The 25,089-nt window shown below is 42.3% G+C and overlaps 1 protein-coding gene across 1 annotated transcript in view; it reads left to right on the top strand.

Moving 5' to 3' along the window:
* The window catches only part of IQCM (IQ motif containing M), a 133,431-nt gene extending 111,321 nt beyond the window's left edge, over positions 1–22,110 (top strand). Inside the window, exons 10-11 of the mRNA XM_084859766.1 lie at positions 20,400–20,513; positions 21,980–22,110. Coding sequence (XP_084715892.1) covers positions 20,400–20,513; positions 21,980–22,110 — 245 coding nt within the window. The remainder of the gene's footprint in view (positions 1–20,399; positions 20,514–21,979) is intronic.
* Positions 22,111–25,089: the final 2,979 nt, after the last annotated feature.

Genomic DNA, 25,089 nt, shown 5'->3' with positions numbered 1-25,089 from the left:
GCTAGCACCACCTTTGTGAAGGCCCTGGCACTGTGCCCTCCAGCCTCTGCCCCCCTAGTGCCACCCTTGTGTACCTCCTAGCAAGCTTACTGAGTGGTAGGGGTGGGCAGTGGCAAGACAAGCAGCAGTCCCAATGGGTGATGATGCTGGCACCTCCTTAACTTTATTATTTTTTTAATTTTAGGGTCAGGTTGCTGAGAGAAGGAGCTACCATTTTCATTCCTCGACAATGCAACTGGGCCCTGATGTAGCATCACAGAACATCAGGGACAAGGCCCACAGGCCTCAGGGGGAAGGAAAGTGGCTGCCATAGCAGCTGCCCAGCTTAGCATTTCTCTCAGCTCTAGGCCCTTAAATATATATATATATATATATATATATATATATATATATATTTAGAAAGTGGTGCCAGCATCAACTGAGCTGAGCCCTCTGGGAGCTTGGGGCCCCAACACTTGCCCAACCTTGTTGAATGCTGACACTGGGCCTGCGAGTTCTTTTCAGGGGAAGAAGTGGAGAGTGCTTACCATATAAATATTCTGATAATTGTGCTGTTTTTGTTACAAGATGGAATCTCAGACATAAGGACACACATTAAAGGAACACAGTGTTGCTGTTGTTCAGTTGTTCAGTCGTGTCCGACTCTTCGTGACCCCATGGACCATAGCACGACAGGCCTTCCTGTACTGCGCTCTCTCCCGGAGCGTGCTCAAGTCCATATTCATTGCATCAGTGATGCTATCTAGCCATCTCATCCTCTGCCGTCCCCTTCTCCTTTGGCCTTCAGTCTTTCCCAGCATCAGGGTCTTTTCCAGAGAGTTTTCTCTTCGCATTAGGTGGCCAAAATATTGGAGCTTCAGCTTCAGTATCTGTCCTTCCAATGAGCACTCAGGGTTGATTTCCTTTAGTATGGACTGGTTTGACCTCCTTGCAGTCCAGGGGACTCGTAAGAGTCTTCTCCAGCACCACAGTTCGAAAGCATCAATTCTTCGGCGCTCAGCCTTCCTTATAGTCCAGCTGTCACAGCCCTACATTACTACTGGGAAAACCATAGCTTTGATTAGACAGACCTTTGTCAGCAAGGTGATGTCTCTGCTTCTTACTATGCTGTCTAGGTTTGCCATAGCTTTCCCCCCCAAGGAGCAAGCGTCTTTTTAATTTCATGGCTACAGTCACCATCTGCGGTGATCTTGGAGCCCAAGAAAATAAAATCTGTCACTGCTTCCATTTCTTCCCCTTCCATATGCCAGGAAGTGATGGGGCCAGATGCCATGATCTTTGTTTTTTTCATGCTGAGTTTCAAACCAGCTTTTGCACTCTCCTCTTTCACCCTCAACAAGAGGCTCTTTAGATCCTCTTTGCTTTCTGCCATTAGGGTGGTATCATCTGCGTATCTGAGGTTGTTGATAATTCTCCCGGCAATCTTAATTCCGACCTGTGATTCATCCAACCCAGCGTTTCTCATGATGTATTCTGCATATAAGTTAAATAAGCAGGGCGACAATATGCAGCCTTGTCGTACTCCTTTCCCAATTTTGAACCAATTGGTTGTTCCATGTCTGTTGCTTCTTGACCCTCGTACAGGTTTCTCAGGAGACAGGTAAGGTGGTCTGGTACTCTCATCTCTTTCAGAATTTGCCACAGTTTGTTGTGATCCACACAATCACAATCAAAGGCTTTAGCGTAGTCAATGAAGCAGAAATAGACGTTTTTCTGGAATTCTGTTGCTTTCTCCATGATCCAGCGAAAGTTGACGATTTGATCTCTAGTTCTTCTGCCTCTTCGAAACCTAGCTTGTACTTCCGGTAGTTCTCGGTTCGCATAGTGCTGAAGCCTAGCTTGTAGGATTTTGAGCATAACCTTGCTGGCGTGTGAAATGAGCGCAATAGAGCCTCTTAATCTTTACAAGATGTTTTAAGGAGCAGAACTGAAGCAGTACGTGGTCTCTGTAGCGACTCATGAAAGCCTTTTTATCATATTTAAAATGATCTCCGGCAATTAAAGTACTCACAACTAGGGTATGTGTTTATTTTAACAATATTCTATAAATCTTGTTTACATCATGCCAGATTACATTTTCCGTGACATTCAGATGAGGAGAAAATATATTCCTCTCATGATGGCTAACTGGTTTGGGTGCCACGTGCTGAAAAGATACCTCACAGTGTTAAACTCCAGTTGTGGTGGTGAATTCATGAACATGCGCATAAATGACCTTTTAAATGCAGTTCTGTGATGCCAGTGGCATCAATGGGAGCTTTGCTCCCAATGCAAATAGCAGCTTGGGTGGAGTTATTTTTGTCAGGATCACAGCAGGGGAGGAAAGGGTTAAACTCCCCCTCCCCACCTGATGCAATCCCAATAATTATTTGACCGCCCCCATCCCCAGTGACTGCTATTTGCATTTTTAAATGTGCAATCTGGCAAAACAGTATATCTAATTGTATGTCTTTCTCCAAAGGTATCCCAATAAAGACACATTCTTAGACAATGTGGGCATTATTAGGCACTCCATGGGTGGAAAAGCATGCAAGGTGTCTATCCCCCGTTCCGGAAGGGTTAGAGGATACAAACCCTGTAGCTGACTGATCACAAGGAGGAACTTGAGGCCTGGCAGAAAGACCCAAAGGAGGGTCTGCATCAATGACCTTAATGACCTTATTTAGTCTGACAGCCTATATAGGAGCTAGAGGCTCCACCCCTTCCAGGCAGGTACTTAAATGAGCTTCCCCCTCCTCCTGAGGAATCTCATCTCATGCAGCTAGCTGGGCACTCCACCAGCAGCCTTGGAGTTCCAAACTGGCTCATCATCACCTCTGCTTCCTCTGCTCTGGGGATGACAAGGCAGGGTCCAGAATGCAGTTGGGAGACTAGGCAATGGTGTGGAGTCCACCAGTGCTGCAGCTAGAACATTGGGGTCTGAAGGTGCTGGAGTAACAGTGGTTTCCCCATGCTGCCTTGTTGGCATTTCTTGTCCCCCTGCACTTTCTTTTCCATGTAGACCTCAGGTTCAGGGTCCGGGTATGGTGAGATGGTGAGAGTAGGCAGCCTTCTGTTGCCCACATAGTTCTCTAAATCAGTGTGACTGTCTGCTTATGTTTTTGTTAGTATTGCTGTAGAACTATGTCAGGCAGACAGACTTCAGTGTTCTGAATTTTAATCTTGTTCTTGTAATGCATGCCAGTTTTGCTTCTTGTAGTCGCGGACAGAGGGTTGGGAGGGGAGAGAGTACAGATCTACACAGCTAGGCTCTGATCCAGAAAACTTTGGCAAAAGTTGAAGTAGATCATTCAGGGTAGTTGTGTGCGAGATAGATGGCTTTAGAGAAGAGTGGGGGATGTGTAGGCCTCCAGATGTTGGTGGATTGCAATTCCCATCAGCACTAGCCAGCATAGCCAGTGATGAGGGAAGTTGCAGTCCAACAACATCTGGAGGACAACAGGTTCCCCATGCCTGCTTTAGAGGATATGCATGTATACAGTTTTAGGATGTGTTTTAAGTATTCACTTTATATTTTCTGAAGTGTTTGGTAACTGACTCACTAGGTTGATTTCTCATTATATTGCAAAATTACCTTTCCACTCACTTGAGATCTTTTGCATTTCACAAAAGTCCTTCTACAAATTTCCACCCATCCCAACACATACATGTTCTGTGTGCAGAACGGCTGAAATTAGTTTGCAGAGAAGAGAAAGTCAAGCATTTCCCCCTCATTCGAATTTGCTTGCAAATATATGAATTGATACTCTCCTAATATAATTCTACCTCATCTTCCATACATACACAATATTCAAAATTATTATAGGTGCTGCTGCATTTCTGTATTTTAGGAGAATAAAATGTATTTAACTGTAAATTCATCAGATTTGGCATTTTAATAATGTTTATTTTGCTGTATGTAATTCATAAAACATTGGATGATCATTCCTTGCCCCTTGAGCTGTCGGGTTCCACAAGAGGCTATCTTGCCCCCAGTGTTGTTTAACATCTATATGAAGCCACTGGGGGTGGTCATTGTGGGATTTGGAGCCAAGTGCCATTAGTATGCTGATGAGACACAGCTCTGTCTCCCTGGCTGAATCTACACATAGTGGTTATACCATTATCATACTGCAGTGGTAACTATTGGTGTCCATTGGTGTCATGTGCACCAATAGTTATCATTGCAGTATGATAACAGTAAAACTGCTATGTGTAGATTCAGCCTCTGTGACTTCTGAATCAGGTGAGGCTGTGCAAGCCCTGGATCAGTGCCTAGACTCAGTGATGTGCTGGATTAGGGCCAATAAACTGAAGCTGAATCCTGGCAAGATAGAAGCCCTGTGGATGAGTGGTTCCTGCATCTGGGAGATAGGCTTATTGGTTGTTCTGGATGGGTTGCACTACCTTTGAAAGTTCAGGTTCATAGTTACTTCTAGATCCATCACTGTTGCTGGAAGCCCAACTGGTCAACCTTTTACCAGTTTCAGGTGGTATGCCAGCTATAGCCTCTCCTGGACAGGGATAGCTTGGCCACAGTGGTACAGGCACTATTAATCTCAAGCCTGGATTACTGAATGTGCTCTATGTGGGGCTGCCCTTAAGGCTTTCTGGACGCTGGAGGTTGTGCAGAATGCAGTTGTTGGGCTGTTGGCAGGAGCTGCCCCTTTTCAGCATGTAACTCCTTTGCTGAGGGAACTGCACTGGCTGCCTAACTGCTATTAGGCCAGCTTTAAGGTTCTGCCACTAGTGTATAAAGCCCTGAACAATTTGGGACCAGGATACTTGAGAGAGCGTCTTCTCCTTTATCAACCTGCTAGGTCACTAAGGTCATCAGATGGGATGCTCCTGGTGGTTCTGCATGGACCACCAGGAGCAGAGGCTTCAGTGTGGTGGCTCTCTTTCTGTGGAACTCTCTGCCTCTGGAGGTCAGGCAGGCACCAACATTGTGTTGTTTTTGGCATGTGCTGAAGACATCTTTATTTCAACAAGCCTTCCTTGATTGACCAGCCACAGTTTTTATTGGTATTCTGTTTTTTAAAAATGTTTAATATGTGGTTTTATTCCTTTTATCTTTTATTGTTCACTGCTCTGGAATCTGATTAGATGTGGTGTGTTATATAAATATTGTAAATAAATTAAAAAAATGAAAAGGTTAAGAGGAATACAGTGGTCTGATAGCAGAAAGGGAAACATTTGTGACTTATACAAAGACAGTGGATGGAATAAGATATATTTGCACTAGTCTAGTAGTATCTTGATAGCTGAAGAGTGTGTATCTCTCTCGCTCAATATATGCATTCAGGGAAGAATATAGCCAAAATCACTTTCTCAGCCCCTGAATATTATTTTAACATAATTTGCATTCTGCATGCTTAAAAGAAACATGGCATTACTATTTGTTCTCTAAAATATTTAAAGTGCAAAATGTAAACTACAGTTTTCAAACCATTGCCTCTGCTATGATCCTATTTATTTCAACAAACTTGAAGCTAGCATTCCCTAATCAGGAATGGTCTATTCAACCAGGAAAGGGTTGAATAGGTTAGGGCTATGGGAGATGTACACAGGTCTCCTATTCCCAATAACAGCTTAGCTCAGTATCTGGGCATGTCATGGAGGATGGGGGTGGCTTGGACAGGGTGCTGTTATGTCCTATGGGGCTCCCTTTGAATAGGATTGCATCGAGTCCATTAAGTTTTATTCCAAATCAGTAACCTTGGACTCCTTTGTAATAACTGTCAAAGACAGCTGTCCTTTAAATAGGTGCTAGTGCAATAACCTCAAAACATTCATTAATGTGACAAAGGAATTGTATTATTTATTTTTTCAGTATTTTATCCCACTTTATTTTTTCACTCACACATGGGACCCTGGGGGTGACTAACAATTACATTAAGCACAATAAAAACAAACAAGCAACAATAAAAACCAGCACATTAAAAAAAGAAAATTTAAAAGAGTGGAGATGGCCAACAGTTCTTATGGTTCTTTATCATTAAACTGGAATTGGACAGGACAACCTTTCAAAGAAAGGACACCTTCAAATAGAGGACTGTGCTCAGCAAAGTAGGACACATGGCCAACCTACCCGACTCCAAGTGATGCTATGTGATGACCTAGCACAGCAACTGGATTCCTCCCAGAACCTTCTTTGTAATGATGCTTTGTGATGCTCTGTGGCTCAGAGGGGGTGATTTGGGGGTACAGTGGCAGCCAGTAGCTACCAAGAAGATCACTGCTTTCACTGTTGTGTCACCACTGGAAATATCCCTCTATTTTTGAGTGGCAGAAAGGGGAGGCATTTTGGCTCAGCCCTTTCCCAAACCACTTAGGGTTTTAAAGGTCAAACCATGACAAAGAAGTGGGCTTGGAAACAAACTGGGAGCCAATGAAGATGGCATAACAGCAGAGTTATATGATTAAAAAAACAGGCCTCAGCCAATAGTATGGTTGCTGCATTCTGTACAGAATTACAGTATTTTTTGTGCACTGGACACTAGTATTCATACACTATGAATAATACTGAAATGGTTAGTTTTGTATCCAGAAAGTTCTGAAGGAAAGTTCTGAAGAATTAGAACAATGGGGATAGCTATTGAAAATGGCAAACTCAAGCAAATTATACTGATATTTTAACCAAAACAATATGCTTTTTAAAAAAGTAGTGAGCATAACATATCCATTTGTGACAGTATGCAATTACAGTTTTGGTGAAAGTAGCAGTAGTATGTTTTCCCCCCTTCTGAGACAACTGTTTCCTGACGAATCAGACAGAAGAACAGCTTCAAATCTGCAGTCAATTCAATAAATTTAGGAATGTCAAATCTGTGATTCATACTTGTAGTCTCTGGAATGTAAAAACAAGTGACAAGATTGATTTCCAGAAGATTCACCAGTACGCTATTCATTGCTGCCTTTTAATTTGAGCTTGGAAACATATTTAGTATTTATTGCAAGACTATATAATGATAGACTATATATCTGAATAGAATAAGTTACTAGGTTCCTTGCACTTGATAAACACCTCTATAAATATTATACTGCCGCATCCTTGCCTCTTCATTCTTCCTCAGGTGGAAACACTCAAATAACCCTGTGTATTCCAGAAAAAGAGATGCAGATTAGATTTGTGGCACCATGGATAATTTCCCATGCCTCTCATTCTCTGTTCTAAGCCCCTTTCTCAGAGAATCAATATGTTCTTAGCCCCCCTGCACAGTTGTTGATTGATCCTTCCTAAATTTCAGCACAAATTAGTACCAGTAGTATCATCACCTGTAAAATATGTTTTTCAGTATATTGATGCATTTCTGTTTTTAACATCATTTCTTAACTTTTAAACCACCATGCTAAACATTGTGGGTTGGATCCAATGCTGCCCTTGCATGGGTGTTCCAGGCCTGCCAATAGCGCGCGCGTGTGGCCCCTACCACTGGTGGCTATGATGTAGTGCTCCTGGGGGCAAATGACGAAATGAGTGGAAACTCTTGTTTCTGGAAGGGATGAAACCTGCTCCTTCCAGAAATGAGCATTTCCGCTTGTTTCGGTGCTTGTCCCCAGAAGAGCTACATCATGGCCACCACTGGTAGGGGCTGGGTGTGCAGTGCCACCGGTGGGCCTGGGCCACCCGCGCAAGGGGAGCATTTGATCCAAGCCTGTGTTTGGAAATAAACTCTGCTAAATCAATATCATCCCAGTCTGACTGTGTGAAGAAATGCCATGTTAAAAAACTGTTGTTCATTAAAGTTTGGGAGCTTTGTGAGGCCTCTGTGAGGCTATAATGTATCTGTATAAACTTGAGGCCCAGCATTGTTAATATGTTAAAGACCTGTGTTCCAACTAGGGATGTATGAAAGTCACTTACCTTATGACGAAATTGATTCGCGGTGGGGGGGAGGTGCTCCGTCCCTCCCCCCCGAAATTCTGGCTGGGGAGGAGGCGCCCCGTCCCTCCCGCCGCGAATCCTGGCCGGCCGGGTCTGCAAATGGCAGCGGCCGTAGCCGCCGCCGTTTGCGTCCCTGCAGTCAGCCATGATAGGCTACATAAATGTTTACGTAGCCTATCACGGTTGAGTAAAACAAAAAACAAAAAACCGCGCGTACGCAAATGGCAGCGCCCAAGGGCGCCGCCATTTGCGTTCCTTATTTTGGCACGTCTAGTCTACGTAAACATTTAAACGTCTACACTATTTGCGTTCCCCTTATTTTCGCCATAGTCTACGTAAATGTTTACGTAGACTAGACGTGCCAAAATAAGGAACGCAAATGGGGGCGCCCATGGGCGCCGCCATTTGCGTACGCGCGGTTTTTTGTTTTACTCAGCTGTGATAGGCTACGTAAACATTTACGTAGCCTATCACGGTATTTTTAAAAAATCTAGCCGTGATAGGCTACGTAAAGATCACGTTTTTTTGTTTTTGTTTTTTGTTTTACTGGAAATGGTGGCGGTGGCAGCCGGTCGGAAGACTGGCTGCCGCAGCCGCCACTGCCGAACCGCCGCCGGAGCCGCCGGCGCCAGGGAGATTCGCCCAAGATAAGTCCTGTCCCGGGGGGGGCGGGGGCGCAGACCGTTTCGCCACCGATTTCGGGGGGCCGAATGCGCTGGCATTCGGCCTCCCCGAGAATCGTGGCGAAATTCTCTGACATCCCTAGTTCCAAGCAGCCACTGGTACAACAGGAGGAACTCCAATGTAGAGGAATACTGTACCCAAGAAATGAACCTGGCTGTGGGTAAATTTGCCTGGGGTGGGGTGGAGGTTTACGGGATTTGGCCTAAGGTAAAAGAAATCATTAAGAAGCTTGTATTAGCAACAGTGTCTCTTGTGTCCTCAAGAAGTGTCAGCAAGCATTCTTTTGAAAACGCCAAAGTAAATAGTAATTGCCTTATGTACAAAATATCCCTTTAATACACCAACTTGTTTAATAGTTCACCTTGTGGATTTGACTGATAATATATACCACCATACTTGCATCTAACAGGATGTTTCTTTCTAGTTCCAAAGCTGTTGAATGTAAAATTTTCATTTTGAGATCTATAGATGTTCTTCTCATCAGAAACCAACACATTATGCACAAGCTGGGAAAAATGTAAGCATCTTTGAGCACCATTGAAATCAATGTGACACCAGTCCACCATTAACTGCTTAAGCCCCATTGATTTAAATAGAATCTAGGTCTGCTTAATTTCCTCTGTTTTGCACATTAGGCATATGAGCCACTGAAAGCTCTGTGTGCTTTTCAGTGCATAGTTAAATACCTAAATAAATTATATCCATTAGAATAAGATGCAGCCATGCTTAAACATTTCTTGATTGTGGCCAGTGCTCACATTCCTCGGGCGCATGCATGCCAGACCTACCCCCCCCCAAATTGCGATTTAGCTCTTTTTGTCAGGGGGAGGGCACCCCGTGGACTGTGGCCCACAGGGAAAGGAGCATGGAGGACAAAATGGCCCCCAGATCTCCTGAATATGTCCACCCCTGGATTAACCTCTGGTAAAAGAAGGACCTTGTCTTCTGCTCTATTTGTATGTGGAGTTTTGGTCAGTCTTCTCCAACCTGGTGCCCTCCAGATGTTTTTTTACTTCAGTTCCCATCAGCCCCAGTCAGCATGGATAATTGTCAGGAATTCTGGGATATGTGGTCATTGATGTGGGTTTTCTGGAAAATTTTGAATGGGAAAAACTTCCAGTGTAAATTATGTTAATTTGCATAGGGTCATTTGCATAGGAAAATTTTCAGTTTGTACATTAGAATTAGAATAATGCATTTTTAAAAATCTCAGAATAAATCCTTAAAATCCTACCCAGCATAAACACCCAACTACATAAATACCAACAAAAAATAATATAATACTAATTGCAGGAGATAAAAACAGCCAGTAGCTAAGGAGCTAAAACCACCATCAGTGTCAAGCGGGCTGAAATAACAGGATATAAGAACATAAGAAGAGCCATGCTGGATCAGACCAAGAGCCCATCTAGTCCAGCATTCTGTTCCCACAGTAGCCAACCAGCTGTCAACCAGGAACCCACAAGCAGGACACAAGTGCATCAGCACCCTCCTGCCCATGTTCCCCAGGAACTGGTGTAGGTAGGCTCACTGCCTCTGGTCCTGGAGGTAGCACATAGCCATCAAGACTAGTAGCCATTGATAGCCTTTTCCTCCAGGAATTTCTCCAGCCCCCTTTTAAAGCCATCCTAACTGGTGGCCAACACTACATCTTGTGGTAGCAAGTTCCATAGTTTAGCTATATGCTGTGTGAAGAAGTACTTCCTTTTATTTGTCCTGAATCTCCCACCAATCAGTTTCATAGGATGACCCCAGTTTCTAGTATTTTGAGAGAGGGAGAAAAATGTCTCCTTATCCACATTCTCCACACCATGCATAATTTTGTAGACCTCTATCATGTCTCTCCTTACCCTACCCTCCTTTTTTCCAAGCTAAATAATCCCACCTGTCGTAACCTTTTCTCATAGGGGAGATGCTCCAGCCTTTTGATCATTTTAGTTGCCCTTTTCTGCGCTTTTTCCAGCTCTACAATATCTTTTTTGAGGTGTGGTGACCAGAACTGGACACAGCATTCCAAGGGTGTGTTTCTAATGGCAATTTACTCCAGCCTGGCTGTGTGTTGAGGTCATGTGGTTTACATGATGTCATGGCCATCCAGCAGGCATCCCGGAGTTTATCGTGGAAAAACTGGTTCTTCGGAGACTGGTTATAGTCCAACTTTTCCTCTTTACTTCAGCTCGGTTACAGTCCTGTTGGGGTGTGTTCCATCACCCGCACTTGAATCGGTATCATAGTCCTGCCCGTGGGGGCGTGTAGCCCTGCCCATGGGGGCGTGTCACTGACCTGCCTGTGACCTCACTGACCCAACCCTTTCCCGCTCTGTTTTCTGGAACTTTCAACCCTGTTTTGGAGCAGCAAAATACATTGAAAATAAGTGCAAGATCACTAGTGCATATAAACATGCTATCGTGGGCAAGCTAGTACTCCCACTACAGCCTGAAAATAAAATTTATCTCAGGTCGCTTCCCCAGAACTACACTTGGGGAGGATCCATGGCTAATATTCCTTTGTGTCCTTTGGTCCCCTTTTCCAAGCTTCATAGTTCAGCCTTTTTATATTACATGCCAAGGTGCATACCCTCCAGGTCAGTATCTTGCCATCGCTCTATCATGAAATGGCACTAACACGCATTTATGCTATCACGCTATAGCACATTTATTCTGGGGTGCCTGCTAATGTGGTAGCCTGTTATTTAGAGGGAAAGGGGAAAAAATGGGTGGAATGGGGCATTCGTCTGGGAAGTCTACTGAGAAGTAAATCCCATTGTGGTCAGTGAGGCTTGTTCCTGAGATTGCCATTAAGGGGAGTAAAGCCTGGAGGGGGGAGCCTCTCCTATTGGTTGAGCAGCCCCTACCAGTCTGGTGACGTTCACTTCCAATCCCCCCACCCCACCTGGAAGTATGTTTCTGTCAGGGATCTATAATGGAGTGGTGCAGTCCTTCATGGAGCCATGCCAATTTCATGAAAACTCCAGTTAACCTTTGTTTGCTTTGCCCTTCCATTTTCGTGGAAACATGGCCCAAGCGTGGTCGCACCATAGATTTGTATAGGGGCAGTATGATGTTGGCAGTTTTATTCTCAATCCCTTTTCTAATTATGCCTAACATGGAGTTTGCCGTTTTTTTACAGCAGCCTCACACTGGGTTGACATCTTCATTGAGCTGTCCACCACAACCCAAGATTTCTTTCATGGTCAGTAACTGCTAACTCAGATCCCATCAGGCTATACTTGAAGTTGGGATTTTTTGCCCCAACGTGCATCACTTTACACTTGCTTACACTGAACCACATTTGCCATTCAGATGCCCATTCTCCCAGTTTGGAGATATCCTTCTGGAGCTCTTCACAATCCCTTTTTGTTTTAACCATGCTAAATAATGTGGTATCATTCGCAGACTTGGCCACTTCACTGCTCACTCCTAATTCTAGATCAGTTATGAACAGGTTGAAAAGCATTGGTCCTAATACAGATCCCTGTGGGACCCCACTATTTACTTCCCTCCATTGGGAGAATTTACCATTTATTCCTACTCTCTGCTGTCTGTTCTTTAATCAGTTACTGATCCATAAGAGGATCTGTCCTCTTATTCCATGACTGCTAAGTTTGCTCAGGAGTCTTTGGTGAGTGACTTTGTCAAAAGTCTTTTGGAAGTCCAAGTAAACAATGTCTACCAGATCACCCCTGTCCACATGTTTATTGATACTCTCAAAGAACTCTAAAAGGTTAGTGAGACAGGACTTACCTTTGTGGTAAGGTAAGGACCTTAAAAGGCACAGGATAACAAAAAAAATCTTAGCCTACGCTGGAAGGACAGTAGTGTGGGCATCAAGTGAGCTTCGCTAGGGAGAGTATTCCACATCTGTGGGGCCTCCACTGAAAAAGCTTCTTTGAGCTTCACATTGAGGGGGCACTCAGAGGAGGGGGCATGCGGGTTATTCTTCCGCATGCTTTTGCTGCCTCTTCATGACACTCAAAATCAGCTGCCTGAGGTGGTTGCCTCAGTCTGCCTGATGGTAGGGCTGGTCCTGACTGATTATATATATATGTAGTTGCAATGACTGAATTCATGAACATATGGTAGAATACTGCTTTGTATGGCTTTAGAAATTCAAATATATTGCATAATGAATAGGGCCTTGAGTCAGTAACTGATGCCTAAATAAAGAATTTTACACTAACATCTTTTTTTAACATTGGAAACTTAATGATAAAATCTGCAATATGGTATGGTATTTGTTCCTGCATGGGTTGAATGGAAAATGTGATCTCATTATACAAGCTGAATTATACAGTATTTTAAAAGGTGAGTTGAAAAAAATAGGAATGGCAGACCTTTTACATTAAGATATATGTGTGGCAGAAATAGATACTCGAGTGACTCTGATTTTAAGGTTACATCTGATATTTCTGTCGAAGAAATAAAAACTGCAGTGATTCCTAAGCAAATATAATGAATTGCATTTACAAGGGCGTTTTCCTGGGTGAAAAACAAACAAACCCAGAACACAATTCAGAGATGCTTTATTGTAAACCCATGAATGAATTTATTCTTGTTACTTTAATGCTCAGTTTGGCCAAGGAAAACTAGTCTTTATTTGTTCTCTCCAGAATGATGGGATTTAGTTTTAAAGGATGGGAGCTGGAAAAAAGGAGCTCTATTTTAAAGCTAGAAGAATGCTATGAGCTCTCTGGATAAATAACATCCTCCCGCTAAGCTTCCAGTTCTTTGGTCTGGGACACAGTCTGTTTCATCATATAACTATCTTGTAAAAATAGCCCTGTAATTTGGCTATTGCCACCATTCCTTAGCATTTGTGTTTGCATAAAGAAATGTAATTTAATTCTAAATGCAAGAAGGGGGGAGGGAGAGGAGTGTGATACCTCTGCCTCCTCCATCACTGCTCTTGTTAACTGTCTACAAAGGTAGTTTCCTCTATCTGTGGAGGCTCTCCCCGAGATTTTAGAATGCTGGAAAATCAGGAAAGAAGCTGTCCTTTGCAGTCAGTCACTCTCCATGTGTAGAGGGTGACAAGAATGGGGAGGGAGGGAGACGGAGCTAATGCACGTATCCACACTCGCCCTCTTCATGTGTAGTGCTTACTCATGAGGAGAAAGCATGAAAGAAAGAAGCTGGTGAATTCTCTACCCCTATTCATGCAGATTGTCATTCTGAAACTGATGTCCCAACTGTCAGGGAAGCTGTGCTCTCTCCAGCCTGATTCTATTATGGAGGAGGGGCCTCCCTCTTGACCAGGGGTGCACAACCTTTTCAGCCCCAAGGACCACATATGATGCTGGTTTGGGGGTCAGGGGCTGCATGCCCATGAGCACACACACACATGATCCTAATACAGATGGTTCTTTCCTCACTGCTAACAGTGGTGAGGAAAGAATTATCTGTATCAGGATCTCTGGTGGAGGGAGTACAGAGTAGAGGAAGTGGGGAAATTGGTGGGGGAAGGGGATTTGGCAGTGGTCAGGGCACCCTTGGGGGGAGGCTGTTAAAAGGGCTGCGTGCAGGTTGTGCTGCAGCCCTGCTCATTACTGACAACTTCTCAGGCCCAGCTATCAAACCTGCCAGATCACCTGGTAATGCTACCAAATCACTAGGAGGTTTAGGAAAGAACAGGGCTGGCCCTACCATTAGGCAGAGTGAAGCAGTCTCCTCAGGAAGACGATGCTGGGAGGTGGCAGCAAGGTGTTGGAGGAGAGAGCTGTGGGCCATGCAGTGTGCCCTGTGACCCCTAAGCTAGCCTGCTTCCTTCAGGTGCTGTGGAGGATGCTGTCCCATTGTCAGTGTTGAAGAAACAGCCCAGTCAGCTTTTGTACATGGAACAGGAGAGGGCACCATGTTGCTCTCTGCCTCAGACAGCAAAATGTCTTGGGCCAGCCCTGGGAAAGAATGTATCCAGGCTTAAGAAAGAATATATATCAGAGGTCATGATGGGTGAGTCCCTCCCTGCTCTTCTTGTAATTAGCTCAATTATTTATGAATGTTACTTTCCCCACAAGTATTTGGGAGCAGCCATAACCAAGGGGTAGAACATACAGTTTGCACGCAGAAGTTCTCAGGTTCAATTCCTGGCATCGCAGGAAAACACTTCTGCCTGAGACCCTAGAGGTCTGCTGTCAGATGCCAGTCAAAGTAAACAGTATTGGGCTGTACTAGATGGACAAATAGTCTGACCTGTATAAGGAAGCTTCATATGTTTCTAGTATTCTGTACCAGTGCACCAATTTTCTGAGATGTGCCCCTCAATTTGGGCTTCAAATCAATCTGGGGATTATATGATTTGCTTATGGAAGGCATAGGTAGTATTAATTAAAGTTTCCATACCTTCTATGTGAATTTGTACACTTCGTAGCATAAACATGTCATGATTGACATTTTAAAGATCATAACTCTCACTCACCATATATATTTTTTATCACATGAAGCTCACAGGTTTACATATATGGTGCATAGTTATTAATTCTAGTGTCGACAAAGTCCTAATAGTGTCAGTGCAAATGGATGAGTGTCATTTTTATTTTCTTGAACCAACACTGGCACTTTCTTAATTAAGAACATTTCTGACTGAAACTTTAAGGGAAGCGTTTAAACTACTGAGAGGAGAATGTAATCTTCACATCATCAGTGCATGTAACAAAAGAGTCTCATTAGCTAAAAGTTTGTGTTAATGGATATGTACTGAAAATATTGCAGTAGCTTGTTTCTGTTACAACAAGGCAGCCCAAAAGAAGCATGAAATTCTTATCAATGCTACTATATAAATACTAATTCTGATGCACTTTACATTTATATAAGGGTGACAGAGTGCTGTTTGTGCAGAGCATCATAATGTAAGGAACAATCAAGATCAGTCATCCACTGCTTTGTATCACCAGCTGAGTGGCCTTGACAATAATGCAGTTTGGGATTATTGTTCTTTTTAGAAGTGCTAATATTAGCACTAAATGTAATCACAATTATTTCAAATACTAATTGCATACTCTTTTTTGGCAACTGAAAGTTGTCTTTGCAACAGGCTTTATATAGGTTTGGATAAAGCCTGTTAATAAATGGTTTGGGAGGGCAAGTGGTCTTTCCATGTTCTTCTAGTACACTAGGTTATGATGCTCACCACCCCTCTGGGTCTTCACTGATCCTGGGTGGAATGCTGATACCATCCTGTGACCAGCCTGAGCTGCAGAGTGGCCAAAAGACAAGGATGGGAAGAGCCCATTGGCTAGCTGTTTTGCAGGTTGTGGAAGTAGTAGAAACTTGGAATGGACAAATCTGCCTGTTTCGCTTTCTATACTGTTCACATTTTTCCAAACACAAATTCATTCTGACCTGGTTGTGCATTGGTTTGCAAATGTGTTTTTTAAAGTATTCATTTTTGTCTGTAATTTTTCCTACTATGTGTATTTTTGAAGCAGTTTCTCTTAATATATGCCTCTTTGTATGCAATTTTCTCTAATATATGCATTTTAATGCAATTTTTCCTGAAGTACACATTTTTGTATGCATTTTTGATTGGAGAACTGCATTGCAACAGTTGGAGAAGTATGAAAATGAAAGGATAATTGCATTCTGGTTTGCGTATTAGGACAGGACATGCGAATTAGAGCTGTAATGCTATGCATGTTCAGACAGACAGACATGCAACAACTCCCAGCATTCCCCGACAACTCCCAGCACGGCTGGCTGGGGAATGCTGGGAGTTGTAGGACTTTTGTCTGTCTAAACATGAATAGAATTGCACTCTAGGTTGGTTTATATTAAAATACAAATCAAACAAATTTTACTGCCATCCCTACTACTGACACCATGGCAACATGGGGTGGTACTGATATATGAGAACTATGTAGGGACAAACCACACTTAGATGCTAAAACTGGCCTTTGAAATTAGCCATACTCTTGAATTTGCTGTTCTTTCTATTGGATGGCATCAGAATCTTGTCATCCAAATTTTTTTTAGAAAGAATCAAAGCAAGCAGATAGTTACGTTTTGCATTTTTCTTCTAAATAGCAGCTTAGTCAGAGATTGAGACATATCAATTCAGTACTTTAAAAAAACTGACATAGAATTCATTATCCATCCACCCTCAGTATATTTCACTGGAAAATATAGAAATATGGGAAATAGATATGTATTCTATTGTATGGGAAATAGATATGTATTCACATGCATATGTGTCTTAACTAATCTGACTTTTGTTAACGTTGTACCAACACAATCAGTAATATTTATAACATACTTAGCCATAACAACTGCAGTTGTGCTAAAACTATTCTATTCCCAAATATTTACTTATTGGTCCTGCACAAATGTCATCTCACTTCTTGATAAATAGTTATCTTATCTTGCATCTCAGCTGCCTAAAGAATAATGAGTATTTGCTTCTTTTTCCTCTTGCTAATGCATTTTAAATGCTGTGTTGAATCCACATTAAGTGTGAATTCCCTTGTAAAGTTCCTATTAAGGTTAATAGAATTTTAGCATTATTCCTTAATACATATTCAAGGGGATTATATATCCAGCCATATAAAACAGCTAGTTTTGTAGCTTAAGGATCAATTCACAATACCTAAAATGTAAACTTGACTGTGTGAGAACTTGTATGTGTGTTTTTTAACTTCACTACTTGAAACCTGTACATTTGTTCCATTGCTGTTCTTAAACAGGAAATTTGTTTATGTATAAATTGATTGATTATATAAGATGATGAAGTTAAGATGCTGAATATGTGGCATAAGCTTCCTTGGAACCATGTGGCAAGATATGGACTTTAAAAATAAATAAAAGTTAGTTTTTTGCAGCATAGTAAGTAAATCCAGAAGCATACAAATATGATTCCTTTCCCCTCTGTGGTGGGTGGGCCAAGAGGAGGGAGGCAAACAGCAGTCCTGATAGCTGGCCATGCCTGCCTCATGCATGATAGCATGGGGAGACTCTGTTTGGCTGTGTCTGCCTTGCATGATCTTGGCGAACCGGTGGCAGACACTGACTGGCATTTAAACTGAGCAGCCCCCAGCAGACGTTTCAGGTCATCTCAGGAGCTGTGAGCTGTGGGGCTGCTCAGCCCAGTGTGAACAGTGGTGGCAGTTGCATTGGGAAACAAGACTTCTGGGCAGTGGGGAGCCACAGCACAGAGACATGGGCTGCAGTGTAACTAAGTGGTACAGCAGGTAGCTGATGGTGAGGACAGTCTCAGATGACATCACATCTGATAGAGATGGTTTGAGCTCAGAGCCTCAGGAATCCAGCAGTGAAAGAGAATCCCACCATCGAGAGAATGGGTGGCTGTGATTTGCACCAAGGATGGTTGGGCATCTGGCTAGCATTGACTTATACCCCCTATGCTGATGTTCGCTGGCTAAGGGTCATCTTGTAAATGGGTTTGGCATAGTGCATTACAGGGCTGGAGCTTCCCTTGCAGGGCTGATGGGAAAAGAATGGCCAAGCATGGTCATTGCACTAGAGCTTGGGGGTAGCTTCCTGTCAACTGGAGTGAGAGAATACCTGCTGAGGCTGGGCTCTCTTGGGACATGGAAAAGGGCCCATTTGGTTGCCTCTGTGAGTAGGTGCCCCTGTAAGGGCTGGCAATGGTTGTGGATGTAGGCCCCTGACACCCAAGACTGCAAAGCAAAAGAAGGGGGGTTGGTTAATGCAGCCCTTCCAGGTGTCCGAGAGGGGGAGTATGCCTCCCTATCTCCCACCACTGCTGGAGCAGTGGTTGATTCTAGGTGAAGGGGGTGGAGAGGGGCAGGGGGCTTGGGGAAGGGATTGGACTGGACTAAAGCCCTCTGCAGGGGAGGGGATGCAAGTTTGCACCCAAGCCCCCTTCAGCCTTCCTTCCAAATAGCAGGAGGGGACAGGGCTATTGGGGGTTGTGGGTTGTGTGGGCACCCACATGCCCTTCCCACTTTTAGCCCTTGATGTGAGCAGCTCAATGCTAGGGATGTGTGAATCAGCAAAACTTGAGCTCACTGAAATTCTCTGAATTCCATCTTGAAGCTCGTTCCAACCCAAGTCCATATCAGATTGCAAGTTTTGTTTTTTTGTTTTTGCATGAAAATCTGTGTGTATTTTCATGCATATTTTTCTAAATTTACACATAATTTGGATGCAGCTTTGAAATGTATGCATTCTCTTCCTATTGATTAAAGTCTATTTGGGTGCATTTTTCATGCACATTTTTCAAATGTACACATGCTGTTGAATGCAATTTTCTGGTCCACAAATCACATTGCAAGCTTGGAAATGTACGGACTTTGACTGCAGATTGTGTCTGACTCCATGTTCAGTCTGGAAGCTATGAACTGGGTAAATCCTGATCAAAAATGAATTGAAATGAATTTCTTATACAACTCTATTCAAAGCCTACATAGGGCTTGAGCTATTTTCCAATTCACTGGCAAAACAGATAAATTTTTTGACCCTGATTACAAATTGAACCATGTGTGTGTTCATTCATCTGTCACTAACAACGTCTCACAAACAAGTTATTCAAAAGAACCTTAAATACCATGTAAGAATTTTAACTATTTCCCCCCCCCCCACAATATACGTTATTTTTCTCAAACATCTCAAGCCACATTTTGGTAACAGATTATATCCTCATAATTGCTACTAGAATCTTTTATAGAATTATCTTTAATTTCCCACACATACTGCCAAAAGAGTTTTTAGTCCATGGCTTCTTGCAGTTATGTCTTCCATCTGTTTCCGTTCCTTTATTCTTTCATCATTCTGATTTTCCAGTACCCCCTTTTGGTTTGGGCTGATTTTTACATAGATTTAATTTTTTAAAAAATCTCCTAGATTATATGGTAGTCCAACATGTTGCCTCTAGCAGTAGCCAGACAGATGAGCCTGGAATTTCAAAAACAGGACACAATGGAGATAGATACCTCCTGTTATTTTTCACCAGCATCTGCTAAATGGAGAAGGATTGCCCCAGAATGCGGAGGTTCCATTTTTGGATGGTAACTGATAGACCTCTCCTTCGTGAATGTGTTCAGGCCCTTTTGAAAAGCCATCTCAGCTAGTAGCCATCACATTTTGTGAAAATTAATCCTGTGTTATTCAGGCACTGCATGAAGAAATGCTTCTTTTTGTTTGACCTAAATGTACTACTAATCAATTTCATTGGATGGCCCTGATAAGTAGTGTTAGAGGCCCTGAACATTGATTTCCCTTTATTCACTTGTTCCACATCACTCCTGTTTTTAACATGTCTGCCATGTCTTCATTGAGTTGTCTTTGCCCCTTAAAGAAAAAAATTCTCAGCCTCTTAAGCCTTTTGAAGGAAAGACACTCCATCCTTTGGATCTTATAGCCCTTTTTGTATATTTTCTACAGAAACAGAAAATACTTTTCTGCAATATGCTTTCTGAGATCTGGTAACCAAACTGAGCACAGTTTTCCAAATGTAGACACACAGAGGTTTGTGTAACAATATTATGGTACTTGTTGTTTTATTTACATTCCCTTTCCCAATAGTCACAGACAATAAGTATGTATCTTTCTCAGCTATAGCATAATGACCAGATGTTTTTAGTGAGTTTTCTACTATGTTTCCAAAGGTTTCTTTAGTGAACTATTGTAGGCTGTGCAAACCCCACTGACATATTTGTGAAATAAGAATTAATTTGTCTCAGTCACTTGGCAACTGCATTTCCTTACGTTGATTTTCATCGCCATTTCGTGATATATTCAACCAGGCTGGAGAAATCCTTTTGGAATGTTTTGTAGTCTGACTGGGGAATGGAGATTTATCTTGCATAAACTGGTGCCATCGGCAAATTTGGCTATTGTTCATCCCTGACTCCGTATAATGTATTTATGTTAAATAGCACCAACCCCAGTACAGAACCTTGGGGAACCTCCTGCTCACTTCTCAGAATGGAAACTCTACTTGCTCAGCCCTATCTACATGTTTATTGACATCAAAGAATTCTCAAAAGTTGGTGAGGCAAGATTCCCATTTGCAGATGCCATGCTGATTGTTCCTCAGCAAGGCTTGTTCTTCTATACTGGTGCATCACCACTGTGGTTCATATGGCCCAACACCTGCATCTCCCATCTTAACTTCAGCTCATAGCCCTAACACGCAGTGCAGATTCTTGGAGTGTTCATGAAAGGTCTGCTGAAGTGTACTGGAAAACTTCTCTCATCTGGACATGTTCAGACAGTGAAGTTATTAGAACCATTTTACTTGGGCAAAGAAAAGAATTGGCTATGCAACATGCATGCTTATATATCCACAGTTCAGCTCTGCTTTTATTCAAGAGCTTTGCCTGCATAGGGGAGAACAGTCACAGCCATACAGAGTATGAACCGCTTCAATTTTGTGTTGCCATGTCTTCATTTCTGCAGAGGTTATTACTTCCACACCAAGGTAAAGGATGTGAGGTCTCATAACATTTAGATGAAATCTTTCCTTTTATGATGGAGAACCAGATTTAAATTGTTGCAGGATTGTTCTAGCACTTCCACTCCTGTCCTGCCTAACTGCCGTGTGGGCTAGTGTATTATCTGGTGGGTTTGAAGAAAGGACAGCTAAACCTCAAGTTCTGCTCAGCCTACACTTGTGCAGGGTTTTTGCTTTTAGGCTCAGGTCAGTTTTAATTATAGAGAACTTGCTGTCACAACACCGGCTCACAAGTTTTCTATGTCTGGAGAATCTCTCCTGCCCTCTAGAGGAAGATAGGGTCAACCACTTAGTTGCCTGCCTTTCTGCTGCATCATCTTTTTTTTCTTGTCCTGCATCTAATAGTTTGTACCATTTGCTAAGCATTATTAAGCTGCTCACGGTTACTTTTCTGCCATTGCTGAAATAACATTTGTACTTTGTTTTGCTTTTTTACTTTCTCAGGTGTCCTAAAAAGGTCATGGAAAAAATCAAGGATAGCAAACTATTTTAAAATGCATAGTTTACCTTGTCTTGGGGAATGAAGGCTTATACATAACGCTCTCTCACTCATATAGGCGTATGTGTGCACACCTCCCCCCAAGGAGTGATATCACTTCCTTTTAGAAATGATGGCATATATAAGCCATACTAAGATTCCTGTCACATTCTAGGGCCTTTGAAAACCCCGTGGCAAAGTGGGGTTCAAGGCCATAGTAACATTTTTGTAACAGTCAAACATACTTTGACATCAGCAAAGTGAATATTTTTGTGAGTGGATAAAAGATGCAGAAACAATCTTTTATTAAAAATACATATATTTTATGTTGATTAGGCTTATGACAGATTTTGTTGCAATAAAAACCATTAGCTTTGTAAAGATGAAATCTATAGAACTTCCACAGCACTTCATATAAATAATCTATCACCACAGTTGCCTTTGTCCACAATGAGTTCAGCTTAGATGGATCATTATTTGTACACTCTTCACTTACCAATAAATCTGTTGATTCTGTGTTACAGTGAATGGACATCCAGCATTAAAAGCAGCTGATATTCGAATCGCTGGAGCTTTAGTAGCTGCATCAATTCGTGAGAGGAAGAGGAAAGAATGTGAGGCTGACAAATCAGTTTTTTCAGGAGACAGTGACTAATACAGGATGCTGTTCATACCCAGTTGAAATAAATGGCAATATCTGGTTGATTATAATTATACTGGATTGCAACCTTAGTTCTAACTTCAGTTTATCTGAGGAAATTTCCCCAGTATACAATGGAAAGTGTTTCATTGTTAGAGAGCGTGCTGTAGAAACAGAAGAAAAGGAAACACCACTCTTGTGTCCATCCCATCCACAGAATTCCTATATTGTTAGAAACAATATTGGTATGATTTAGAAACCTACTTTGTAGAACATCCAGTGCTTATTCATTTGGATCAGCAGTAGACCCTACTATTTTGTTTTTGGCTTACTCTATGGTAATGTATACTACCAAATAAATGTGCCCATGTTTTGCCCATGAAATGTTACAGCACTATTTCTGCCTTTTGATTTCAACATTGCTCTGTGTGTTTTTTAAAATTAACCCCCCCACCCTTCCATTTAGTTCTCTAACAATATATACCCTTCCAGCACAGTCCTATGCATGTCTACTCAGAAGTAACTGCACTGAGCTCTACTGTGTATGGGATTGCAGTCTAAAGCTGTAAAAAGACAGTGTAAGGTCAGTAAAGAGAAGCCTTTACCTTTCAATAGTCAGTTTTCTATAAATAAATTGGCACTTGATCCTCATCAAAGAGCAAGAAATATTGGATATGCTCTCTGAATGTCCATTGTAGTTTTTTGAGCCAACTACCTGATGGAAGTCATCACTTATATGTAAATGAACTGTCAGTGGTTTGCCACTGTTGGCAATCACTGGACTGTGAAGGGTATGTCTTAATAAGAACCAAAGCTCTTCACGGACTTTGATTTACTGGAAATAAAATAGAAAAGTCCTCTGGGATTACGAAGGACACTTGTTTCAGATAAAATGTCTAGACAGTAGCAATATATCTGGGGCTTTTATTATAGCAAAACTGCAAATTAGAATGGAGTATGGAGAAAGTTCCTGTGACCCGACTGAGTTCAAAAGCACTGTTTCTGACTGATCTTTTTTCAATACTTAAACCCATATTAGGTTCATAAACAATCCCCTCCAAATGCAAAATAATAAAAAGAATTCTGTTCAAGGTTTCAAAGTCACCATTTAGGTTTATTATATTTTCTGGAGTTTCCCAAATTTTGTACCATCTCATCAATAGTGTTCCTGCTCAATATTAAAAGGGAAGCTATCTTAACATAAAAATAATTCCACATTGTCATAGATGGCTGATTTTTAAAAGAATCTTAAGATCCCTCCACTTTTCTACAAGTAGTTACATCTGACAAAAGAAAAAAAGAAAGAAAACATGCTGAATCAAATTCCATTGACACAGAAATGTATGTGCCTTAGCTAAGCTCTTTAACAGAAAATGGAAAAAAGAACTCATTAAGTTGTCTACAGTTAAATTATTACCTAACGTAAGTAATCTTATTAGGATTAACCCATTCATTACAAAAAAAAAAAGGATCTGCCTCATTCATTAAAAAAGAAGTCATAAGGATCTGGAATCAGATCACAAATTGGCATGTTGTGATTTGGCAGATTTGCCCTTCTGATGATACTGCTCTTGGCAAAAATATTCTTATTTCAGGTATTGCCATTATTTATCTCTGCCAAGACTTGTAAGTCTTCTTGGCAGAAGACACTACTTAATTCTGCCCAAAGAAAAATCTGGCAATACATTTGGGATACCTTGGTGGAAATGGAAGCAGATTTTTATCGGGACTCACTGGGAATCTATGGCAGGTTCCAACCACTATGTTCAGTCTTGCTACACCTGGTCAGAAGGCTCAAGCACTGACATCGGTCTTTGATGTCATTGGCCTGTGCCAGCATCTGGAGGCCTCTACAGTTTGATCAGTGCAGACTGGGCCCTCTCTGCTACTCCCCACTGCCTCCACTCTCTACCAAGTAGGCACACAGCCTGCATGGAGACTGGATCTAGAAAACATGAAGCTACGTGGGAGATCATTGGTTCATCCATTCCAGTACTATATGGAGTGTCTCATCAGGATCCAGACAGGAGTCTAGCTAGCCCTGCTGAGATCCTAGTATGTGGAGATGTCAAGAATTGACCACAGGACCTTCTACATGCAAAGCATGCATGTAGCATGCCCTGCCATAGCACTATAGTCCCTTTCCACGCATCCTTCTACCCATTAGGATATGCTGAGCACAAACACACTCTGATTCATGGAGAATACTGATCCTCAAAATAAATTCTCTCCACATTTAATGATATGGAGCTTTTTTGGAAAAAGTAGAAAATACTGTAGTGGAGATTATTAGAATTGTGCTAATTTTTGTGTGGAAACAGATATAGCAGCATATTCTGCAGTGTGATGTAATCATCCCCCTGCCCCTCCACACAATACACAAGAATGCATGAATGTTGTGGTATATACAAAATTAGAAGGCTTCCTCACATTTTCCTTGTTGGATGGTCATATGCATTAGTAAGCCAAGTTCCCTTCTTACCAGGGAGCCATGATTTGTGGGAGCACATGGACTGGCAATGAGGGGAGGAAAGGCTGGTGAGGAGCAGCTGCACAGCCGCAACATCAGTGCCTTCCCAGGGAGAAGACTGCTGAGCCAATCAGCACTCCAATGTGCTTGGTGGGGGTGGGGCCAAAGGGTAGACCCGCCAGAATGAGATCTCCTTTGTTCTCACTCCAGTTCAACCTGAGGCCCAAAAAGCAGCCCTCCCATGCAGCTGCAGGATTTCAGTTGCTGACTTCCCCACCCACCTGCTCCGGGTAGTAAGATGTCTTGCAGTGGCAGAAGTAGTCACCAGTTAATAGGGCTGGGAAGGAATTTTACCTGGATACCAATTGGCAAAGACAGTGCAGGGTTTTTCGCCTTCCCCATTGCAAGCTTAATTCCATTGTAAATAAGTTGATCTGGACTATCAGTACATTCTTTGTGGGTGCTTCATTTTATAACATTTGTCATAACAATGTGGGCATGATGGGCATTAGGCTGGATCCATT

The sequence above is a fragment of the Heloderma suspectum genome, chromosome 5, assembly GCF_057233095.1.
Source record: "Heloderma suspectum isolate Gila_16-S chromosome 5, 16-S_ref, whole genome shotgun sequence".
NCBI lineage: Eukaryota > Metazoa > Chordata > Lepidosauria > Squamata > Helodermatidae > Heloderma > Heloderma suspectum.
This window is presented reverse-complemented; position numbering and strand designations above follow the sequence as displayed.